Raw genomic sequence first — 10,477 nt, forward strand, 5'->3', positions numbered from 1 at the left:
TGATTACACCTGCCTACCTTTAGCCTTCGGGGATCTCGTGGCCAGGTGCTCCCCTTACACCTGGAAAAAAAAAAGAGGGAAAAAGAAAGCTTTAGTTTATACTGCCCTGATTACAATATCTTGTGTTTGTTTGTTGGATTCCTTATGGTTTTCTTACTGGCCATTATTTTGGGTTTAGAACTACACAGAATGAGGATAATTAAGACACTTGTGGAAAAGAGACTGGACAACAAAACCTTCCCATCTCAGTCCAGGTCAGCTGGAAGACAGCCAGCTAAGGAAAATAAAATCCAAACACAGGATCCTTTCACACACACCAGCAGACAGAGCCAAGAACAGGGATGCCTCATGCACACCAGGAGACTTTTAATTGGTACAATACTTTGACTTCTAAAAAGATGAGTGTCTCATAAAAGTTCACTGCCTGTTTTATCATTCACTGATGTATACTCTTATTTAGAGCCTAAAATGCATTCTCTCTGATAAATTTATTTTTTATTGAAATCTGAAATTTTTTACTGCATATCTGACATGGTGCAATACTGAAACAACTGAAATAGGTAAGAGGTAAAACTGAAACAGCCAAGAGCTGTTCTTAGCAGACAAGATCATCCAGTGAGCCAGGAAGTACAGAATCACTTGCAGAAAGCACAGCAGACAACCTGTGCTGGACCTGCCTGGGAGCTGTCTGGAAAGGGGTAAGAACCTCACACATTCTGCATGCTGTGTGTACTGAACACCCCGAGACCAGGCACTGAAGGTACTGAAACACCTTCACAGATGACCCAGACTCTTTTTCTGACAGCAGTGAGGTGTCTGAAGTGTTCATTCACCAGAACTTTGCCCCGTGCAGAAGATGAGCCAAAGCCCTCACCATATCAGTACTGTTCACCAGTAGTGCTGGTTCCTCTCCCTCCTTGTGTGTTCCTGCCCATAAACCCACCGCAGTGTTGGGTGTGAGGATGCCCGGGGGCTCAGCTCTTTTCCAAAATGGGACAGTCCTCGACACTGGGTCAGGTCAGACAGCTGAGGCTTTGCCTCGCTGATTCCCAAATACCTTCAGGGATGGAAATTCTGTGCCAGTCCCAGCGGTGGTGGAGGCACCTGCCAGCGGCACTGCCAGCAATCCAGCTGTGCTGCTGGGAGGCTCTGCCCTTCCCTGCCCCTGCCAGCGCATCTCATGCTGGGCAGCTGCAATTTTGTCCTTCGCTGTGTACCTCTTACCCTCCCATTTCTGAGGTTATAAACCCCCACAGTTACAGCGTAACTAAAGCAGAAAGACACCGATATACTCATTTCGGCACATAATTTAGGAACCGCTGTTTCAGTAGCATCCTTTGCTGTATGAAGCTGCAGCCAGGCCGGGCTGGCAGGCTCTGGCCCCCCGTCGCTCCCCGAAATGGGCCGCTGCCGCTTTAACGGCCCCGCGGCCGCATCCCCGCGCCGCCGGCAGAGGAGCCGGGAGCCGGGGAGGATGGGAGGAGGAGGAGGAGGAGGATGGAGCCGGCCCGGCTCCGCCGAGAGATCAGGGCAAAGTATGAATCGCACATCACCCGAAATCAGATAAAGACCGTCAGCTCAGCAAGGACGCAGGTAATGCCTCCTCACAGCCACACACCTTGCAGAGTACGGAGCCATTCCCTGGCCGTACAGTTCCTCCCGCAGCCTCTGTGAGGTACAGTAATTCCTTTCGATGCAGCAGATTTTCGGGGAAGGGATTTGGATTTTACCGCAGTAAGATGTGAACTGGAAGATTCGGAAGTAGATTTTGTTTCGGGTATGGATTCACACGGAACGAATGCTGTGTAATCCATCGGGATGCGTTTCTGTCCCTGCAGCAGGGCTATTGCTGGGATTTAAGGGATGATGACATAGGCTTTAACACGGTAACCTCTAGCTCCATGTAGTTATCCCAGAGGAAAAGAGAATCCTGGAGAGAATCCATTTATATACAGCAAGCTTTGCCATCTTTAGCACCTCTAGTAAAGAAAACTGCATCTTTGCAGGAACTATTTTATGTTCCTCACAGTAAAACTATGTTGTGCTCTTCAGCAGATACGTTGTTCTCTCATACAGCCCAACTGAATGTTACCAACACACAGTGCTGCTGTTGGGGATTTAGACACAAACAGCCCTAAACCCAACAGAAATCAAATGGCAAGACAATGCTGGGCCATCAAACGCGAAGAAATTCAGGGGAACCAGGTACTGTGTCCCCTTGTAGTCAGGTGTTGCAGGAATCCTGGAGGTCTGTGTTAAGGGCAGGCCAGATCTGCTGCAGCCTGGCTGATCCACCAGCAGCGCCGGGCACGCGGCAGCTGCACCCCCGGCAGGGAAGGCAAGTTTATCTTGGTGTTGGCACCAAGCAGCCAGTGCTCGTTGGTTTGATCCTGTCACACAAATCCTGCAGTACCCAGGCGAGAACAGGGAAGAAAAGAGCGTTGGGGGTTCACTTGTGGATGAGCCAAAAACAGATTTTTCACCAAAGCGACAGCCTGGTAAAATTGCAATGTGTCAGTATGGACGGGGGGAAAAAGAACTTATTTTCCTTGGTTCGTAGGACCTGAATTAGAGAGTTTCTTTTCTTAGAATTGATGTCATTGTAAGAACCTGCACAAAGCAGTAAAATATGCAAAAGAGCAGGTGCTGTTCAAGGGCTTATGGCATCTTCACCACTTGCAGGGAAACTCAGGGTCAAAAGTGAAAAATAACTTCCATAAGTCAAACAATCATTCTGGAAGTGACGTGCAGGAACATACTATCAAATCAAAGATGAGCCCAAATCTAAAATGACCTCACACATGCTTAATACCCTACTTTTGATACAATAAAAGGGGAAAAAAAATACATTAAACCTAAAGCACCCTATTCAAACCTGGAAACTTGAACCACCTGCACTTCCTCTAAGCTCCAGAGGTGAGTAAGGTCTCAGTACCATTGGGTAATTTGTATGGGAATTCCTCTAGGACAAAGATGCCAGGGACAGAGATGTGGGCAACCTCTTCCCATCAAACACAGCAGGATAAGGGCTTCTCCTCTACACAGCACAGAAAATACCAACTCTTCACTTCAAGCTTTCGCACATTTATACAACTCTAACAAAAGTTCCAACTAGGTATTTTTATGTCTACCTATTTTCGTTATTTGAATATTTTTAATACTGTTATCTTTTGCATGTCCCCTGCAGGTAGAAGAAGGTGCAAGTAAAAGAATGGACAAAGATGCAGAAGCACTAAAGGCAGCCAGGGCAGAACTGTGCGAGGCCAGACGGCAGTGGCACCACATGCAGGTCGAAATCGAGTCTCTCCACGCCGTGGTAAGAGCCAGAAACGAGACTCAAACTCTCCTGGAAAAAAAGAAATATCATCCTTGATGTAAATTATCCCACAGTCAGTTTCTGTGACAGTCACAGCCACCACAAAGCAGAAATCCAGCACGCAGGAGCAGCCAGCTTTGGGGGGCTCCAGCTCCTCACAGAGCCCTCACCCACTCACACTAACCCAGCTCATGTTCTGGTGCAGGATCTGCAGCTCAACACACGCGTGTGTTGTCCTGTTTTCACACCTGCTGAACATATATTTGCATGGTGCTCCCTCACCAAGCTCCTGGTCACTCTGCCTAACCAATCCACAGCAGGTTTATAACTTCCATTGAACGTGTGGACCAAAGTTATCAATTCATCCATGATAAAATATGTCATAAAATATAGTCAGCAGTTTGATTCTGGCACTACAGAAAAGCTCTAGGAACACACAGACAGTGTTCATACAGCACTGAGCTGGACATCATTTAACTGTACAGGTAAAATCGGAGATCTGTAAACTCAAGGCAGTGGATTGCTGTGCAAGAGGGGGCTACAGCTTCATCCTGGTTTAAATTATCACAGATTTTACTTAAAAATTTCTCAGCCAAAGTATTACCTTGAAAGCTTTACTCCTGTTTTTAATGAATCTTAAAAGAACTGATGTAATAATACACAGTTTGTTAATGAAACCACGTATAACATCTTTATGCACATGCTTTTCCAAATCTTAAAATACGAGTTAAATTTCACAGGAAAAGGGTTTGGAACGTTCGCTGCGGGCCACAGAGCAGCAGTACCACATGCAGCTGCAGAATTTAGAAGGTGAGATTGAATGTTTGGAGAAAGAGCTGCTGGAAGTGAGAAGGGGAATTGAGAAACAGCTTCGAGAGCACGAAATTCTCCTGAACACGAGGATGAAGCTGGAGGAGGAGATAGCGACGTATCGCAGTCTGCTGGAGCAAGAAGAGAGCAGGTACTCACTGCTTAGAGAAAGAGCTCTAAAATACATCTTCCACTCCTGAGCGTCTCATTTAAATGCTCAGAATTGTAAATGCATGAACCAATCACTAAAAAATTAGAGTATAAAATCCCTAGAAATGGTATCAGTGTAAGAGAGCTTCACTGACTGCACGGTCTGTGGCGCTCAGTGTGTCACACACCTTGCAGGGAGCAGCACACTCACGGCACCCAGCGTGTCACAGCTCTTCACAGGACCAGTTTGGGATTAAAGCAATTCAATATTACTGGAAGCCTGTCATCATTTCTATGTTTGCAGGTTCCGTTGCTCGATACCTGCCCAGAAGGATGACAAAAAGCCCAGCACTAGCAAGATCACCTTTATGCTGCCTTCAGGTGAGTTTCAGACACCTTCCCCTTGGGGGATTTTGGCCCTAAAGGAGGTTCACAACTACAAATTCCTGGATATTACAAAAGCACCTTTTCCAATGCAGCAGGAGGAAAAACACCTCCAGGCCCTTGTCCTGCCTGTGCCCTTCTGCAGGCTCAGTGTACCTGCATTTTCTCTTACAGATGGTGTAAAGAAGCACGAACCAGAGAAGGTGGAACTGATGACAAAACAAGCAATCCTAGATGGAAACATCATGAAGGAAAGTGCTGAAGCTCATGGCACTGTACAGTAAGACAAACAGGAGTTTCAGAGAATAACAATTGGAAGTAAATGGTGGGGGTTATGTGCCAGCAGCTTTGAGTTTCCGTTATTTGGTACCTGTTTTACCACACCCACAGAGCCCAGGAGCTCCAGAACAGCAGTGGCAGCTCCTGGAGGTGCACTGAATGGCAGGGCTTAACAATACATTACATTTGAAAGTCCTTTTTATTAGCACTGGCTTCATAAGCAAATAATACCAGGATGGTGCTTCTGATTTGTAATTTCTATTTCTGCTAAGAATGAAACTATGAATAATTCATCTCGCTAAGGCTGAAAGCAAAGAGCCCAGACCACGTTTGGGAAGTCCCTCTGGGGCCTATTTATGCACATAAATTCAGGCTCAGCTGCTCCAACTTGCTCCTTGGAAACTCCTACGTTTCCCCAAACAAGGGAGGGAGAACCTGGCTCCCAAGTAGGCATGTGAAAGTCTGTTAGGATGTGTTATTCACCTGAAATTACTTTAATAGTACTGGATTGTCTCATTTTATTTTTTTCTGCTGCTCTTTAAGCTTTTTTGTGGACTAATTTAAGGCTACCTTCAAACACACTGTAGTGGACCACATCCCTAGCACTGAACTGGAACTGGAGGCTGAAAAAGTGTAGGAATTTGGATTAAAAATTAATGCCATCACCAGGTCCACTGTACACACCCCACACCTGACATGTATTCTCATACATGAGCTTTGTTGGTCACACACACTCACTCAGATCTGCGTGGGGCCATTTAACTCATCAGGGCGAGGCCTCAGAGCCCGACTGTCTGATCTGGATCCTGACACACACATAGAGAATTAAATCAGCAGGATTTGGGCCCCTAAATATTCTTCAATCAGCTGGCTTTACCCCTATTTTTCTTCTGCCCTTTTTTTTCCCTCTTTAATGTAATGTAGCTCTACATGCTGAGGTTTGGATCTGAACTAGATTTTCTCCTCCCTATGCTGAAGGCTTTCAGATGCAGGAATTCTGGCCTGGCCACTACAGTACTGAGACTTCTTGCAAAGTTTTTGAGCTTGGATTCCAAGCTTTCTCCTCGGAAACAAATTGCCCAATGTGTTTGGAGCAGTGGTTTTGTAGCCATGTCTACCTAAAAGTACAAAACCAAGAATATAATGAACCCTCACCCTTTATTTAGCTGTTCTGGAGAATGAACTTGTGAAAAAAAGAAAACTTCAAGTGTCTCAGTACTATCTTAAATAACTCGACACTTTATTATGCAATTTCTCCCTGTTTTAAAAGCAGTCCTGAAAACAGATAACTCGTATTGCCTGAAAAAATCATAAATACACCTGCTTTGTTGTTTCAGGACAGAAAAAGTGGATGAAGTCATTAAGGAATGGGAAGGTTCTTTCTTTAAGGACAACCCTCGCTTAAGGAAAAAGTCGGTCTCCCTGCGTTTCGACCTCCACCTGGCAGCCACGGACGAGGGGTGTCTGCACACGAAAAAGACTCTCCCCGACATTGAAGTCAGGCTGGTGATGAGGAGATCCTGCAGCATCCCCTCCATCAAACCTTAACCCCAGCCCATTCCCCCAGAGAGCACCTCCAACAGGCTCTGGAAATGAACTGTGGATGGACTCCCACAGCCGCTGTCTGCTACAACCACACCTTACCAGGCACTTGGATTAACACCATAAAACCATACGAGTCCTCTAAAAATTAGGGAGAAGAGCAAGGGAGTTCGGATTCCAGGAAACCCGACTTCTACTGGTTTTATACTCTGGGTGCAGCCCTTTCATTTTCTCATTGTTGTTGTTTTGTAGAATTTCACCAAATATTGCAAAAATTAACTTTATAGTTTGACATATCTGCCTTTGTAAAGGAGAACTTGTCTTCTCTTTCTGGAAATGAGAAATGCATATTTCACTCTCTTACATATTCAGTATTGCATATATATAATGACTGGGGCATATATATAATGACTGGGGAATCCTTGCAATAATTTATATCACATCTGTCATAATTCTAGAAATATATTTTAAAATAATACTTTCTAACAGCAAAACTTACATACAAAGATGCTCTTAAAATACACGAACTATCAACAATTTTCTTTTAAAAGTGGCTGGTATTTTTAAATTCATTTTTTTAGGCAACAACTGAGCAAAAATGTCTTTCCCTTGCATCCTTATACACCCATTTTTAAAAGTGTTGTTACAATTCAGTAACATTTTAGTCCTATCACTCCCCTGGTTTTGAAGCAGTGATTTCCCCTGAAAAATCAATCATTCTCTTATGTGTCTGCACACACCTGTACTACAACTCTCTCAGCCAGGCCAAGTGAAATTACCCTCTAATTGTTCAGATGTGAGGAGTCAACCAACCATTTTAATGCCGGTATTCCGTTAATTTTGTTTATTGTAACAGCGTGCATTAAAATATCTTCAACAAATTCCCCTTCTGACAAACATTAAGGGACTCTCTTGACCTAGTACATGTGACAAGTTACACCAGGGTACAGCTGTTATTCCTTCAAATTAACTGGGCAAAATAAGGGCTACAAATTCCAAGTCCAATTCAACCAGACCCCTTAGGGACCCCCCAGTCCTGCTCGGAGTAGCCGTGGGCAAACACAGAGCCCAGCAGGCGACCCTGCACACGGAGGAACAGCCTCCTTTGTAACGCTGTGGGACAATCAAAGACCCAAACCAGACTGTACCAAGACAAGAATGATTGTTTGTGATGATTCTGATGAGGATTTGATCTCAGCTCCCACCGGAACGCTGGGATCACAGGGGCTCAGAGCCTGGAAACCCCACCGGAACGCCGGATTTGCTGGATCACAGCAGCGTGTAAAGGATTGAGTTCAGTGTCAGTATCTGCCTTATTACCTATGGCATGTGTACAAAACTGGTCCTACAGATTCCTCCAGAGTTGATTTATGCTTCTATCATTTGTTCATGGTAACAATGCATCGATATTGCCCCGTCCTGTCTGTACTGTATCAAGCTGGCTAATTATCCTTAACCCGAATCCCGAGCTGGTGTTGTTACCTCTTGAGTACTTGGCATCCTGAATGTATCAACCTGCTCCAGTATTTCCACTATGCAGCTTTTTTTTGTGCTTAGACTCTGTACATTTTACAATACTTGAATTTAAACTAAGTTTTAATTGCTTTAAGGCACTTTAAACAGGGATACCAACTTACCAAAGTAAATTATAGTACTACAATAAAAAAGTATTAAAATGGAGTTTGCCCGTGCATATTTTGTGTGTGCCAATGTGTGCATATTAAAAGGAGAGGAGTGAAAGAGAAATGCAAAAGAAAAGCTGTAGATAGGAAAATCTGTAGCACTGTAATCAAGTGTTTCTAAGATCTCTTCTGCAATTAGAAACACACAAATTCCCTCAGAATCTTTACCATAATATATGAGTGTTTTCTGCGTTTCCTCCCCTTTCAGTATATATCTATCTGTGGCATTATTTACAAATTCCATCTCTTCATATGAAAACAACTCATTCTTTCATTCATAAACTACTTGAACTTCCGTGAGTGGCAGTGTGAACTCCACGTGGGCATCAAAACTGTAATACAATAACATCTCAGCCTCATTTTAGGTCATTTTAAAGCTGAATTAAAAAATATAAAACTGAAGCTTGATACTATGGCACAGAATTCTTCATTTCTCTGCTGCTAATTAAATACAGACCAGCTGAGCCTCTGCCAATGAGCACCTGCAAAGAGCTGATGTTAAAAACGGGTTTCATTGTCTCAACCTACTTCCCAGTGAATGTCTGTCCTCATTCCAGAGCTTATGAAACTGCTGGTAATTAAAACAGTTGGGTAAGAATAAGTTTTTACATCCCCCCCCCAGTGAGCACGGTGCAGTATAAACAGTTCCATTAAATCAGTAAAACTACTCACACACTGTACAGGATATTTAAAAGTGTACACAGGCAAACCCTTTACTATCACAACATGGAATTGAGGCAAAGAGCCTCAAAAAAAAAAAGAACAAAAAAGGAATAAAAGTGAGGAATACATTGGTGGCTTTGAAAACATATAATTATTCAGAACTATTAGCATGGACTGTGAGTGTCAGTAAATGAACACCATAATAAATATTTCAGCAAGCTGTGGAAATTTATAACAACATTAAATGCAGTTTGCACTATCAACAAAACTATTATTAATAAACTAGAGATGAATTCACGAAACCAGGGGGAAAACCAGGTTATTTTTCACCTCTTAACAAGTATTTTCTCACCTTTTCTTTACAAACATTCTGCCTCGGTGAAGCTGGTGGACTAGAGTGGCTTGCTGAGGGTATGTGGCTGATATGTGGCTGGCTGAGGAATCTTCTATTCTGACTTTCTTTCAATACCAAATTGAAGTCAGATTATTTTGCTGCATGTCAACAAATGTCCATTGTGGGCACAGACAGCATGGTCTGAGCAGAGGAGGGCAGAGCTCTTGTCTCTATTTGTTCATAAGTTTATTTAAGAATGAAAGCAAACCAGCCTAATGAAACTGTAGGCATCCAGAGAAAATGGCCCCAACTTGAAGCAACATGGTATCATGTTGAATTAGTTTTAATTCTTTTCACCTTCTACCGTCCTTTGGGGTTAGGCAGGTACCATCCCCTTGGCTTTCCTTCAAATCCACCTTCATTCATAATCCTCCTTCATGAATGGCTGGAAATGTACCTTACTGGCCCCGTGAGAGCATTTTCAATAACAAACTTTCAATTTCAACATCACACCTTCAATTTCAAAGTAAAACTTTCAACATCGAACTTTCAATTTCCACCGCCAAAGTTGTCATAGTTCATTCAAGCCACTTGGACAATTTCCAGAGTAAAAGGCTCCTGTGCTGAATGCTGAGGTCTGAATCCTCCTCAACCCCTCAGAGCCACAGGGTTCACCGCGTTTGTTATTTCTAGTTTTTACCTCTGTGTGTGGTACCTTTGCTGATTTCTGCAAGGAACTGTGGACAATTCCACCGCTCCCAGACCACTGGGTATTTTACAACACTGTGTGATATGTCTATCTCGTATTGGCCTCATTAGCCACCAGCATGCCTGTAATAAATGTGGATAGAGCCTTCCTTAATCTTCGTTCACGAAGCCTAGCCATGAGTGATTCAGCAGCAGAGTGTTTGGAGTTGGTCAGGCTGATTTAGTTCACAATCACCATATATTATGTATTTATAACCCCGGGGTCCATCTCGCTGCCTGTCCCGGCCATCCCTCGCTCCATCCCTTCCCTGTGGCCTTCTCCCGCTCGCCCTGTCACGGACACACCGGCACATTCCCGCTGCCCTCGGGGCTCGTCCTGCTCTGCTCAACCGCCTCACTGAGCACACAGAGGGTTCACCCGCCTCCACCGCTGCCTTTTCGGGGATTTATCCGGGCTCGGACACGACCCCGCAGCGTTTCCCCGCCGCCTCAGGGCAGCCCGGGGCGCCTCAGGGGGAGCGCGCGCTCGTCGTGAGGGGGGGAAAAAAGGCGCCAAAAAGCCCCTCGGGCTCCGCGCGCGCTCCCGCGAGGGGAAAAAGGCGCCAAAGC

The 10,477-nt window shown here is 44.5% G+C and overlaps 1 protein-coding gene across 2 annotated transcripts; it reads left to right on the forward strand.

Annotated features, from left to right (window-relative positions):
* The first annotated feature begins 1,453 nt into the window (after positions 1-1,453).
* Positions 1,454-8,161, forward strand: KRT222 (keratin 222). 2 transcript variants are annotated; one of them, XM_027701506.1, is made up of 6 exons: positions 1,454-1,593; positions 3,188-3,316; positions 4,057-4,277; positions 4,581-4,657; positions 4,835-4,940; positions 6,277-8,161. In XM_027701506.1, exons 1-6 carry the CDS (start codon positions 1,498-1,500, stop codon positions 6,485-6,487), a joined length of 840 nt encoding a protein of 279 aa, XP_027557307.1. In that variant the 5' UTR covers positions 1,454-1,497; the 3' UTR covers positions 6,488-8,161. The 2 variants fall into 2 exon arrangements, with proteins under 2 accessions (XP_027557307.1, XP_027557308.1); XM_027701507.1 differs by having other exon boundaries at positions 1,587-1,675.
* The last annotated feature ends 2,316 nt before the right edge of the window (positions 8,162-10,477 follow it).

The sequence above is a fragment of the Neopelma chrysocephalum genome, unplaced genomic scaffold (assembly GCF_003984885.1).
Source record: "Neopelma chrysocephalum unplaced genomic scaffold, ASM398488v2 Primary Assembly neopelma1_158, whole genome shotgun sequence".
Classification (NCBI taxonomy): Eukaryota; Metazoa; Chordata; class Aves; order Passeriformes; family Pipridae; genus Neopelma; species Neopelma chrysocephalum.

Bases quoted from the DNA above. Each gene is read 5' to 3' on its own strand.
- KRT222 (XM_027701506.1), top strand. From the start codon at position 1,498: ATGGAGCCGGCCCGGCTCCGCCGAGAGATCAGGGCAAAGTATGAATCG. The intron at 4,278-4,580 runs GTACTCACTGCT...CTATGTTTGCAG, and splicing joins CTGGAGCAAGAAGAGAGCAG to GTTCCGTTGCTCGATACCTG. The intron at 4,941-6,276 runs GTAAGACAAACA...TTGTTGTTTCAG, and splicing joins GAAGCTCATGGCACTGTACA to GACAGAAAAAGTGGATGAAG.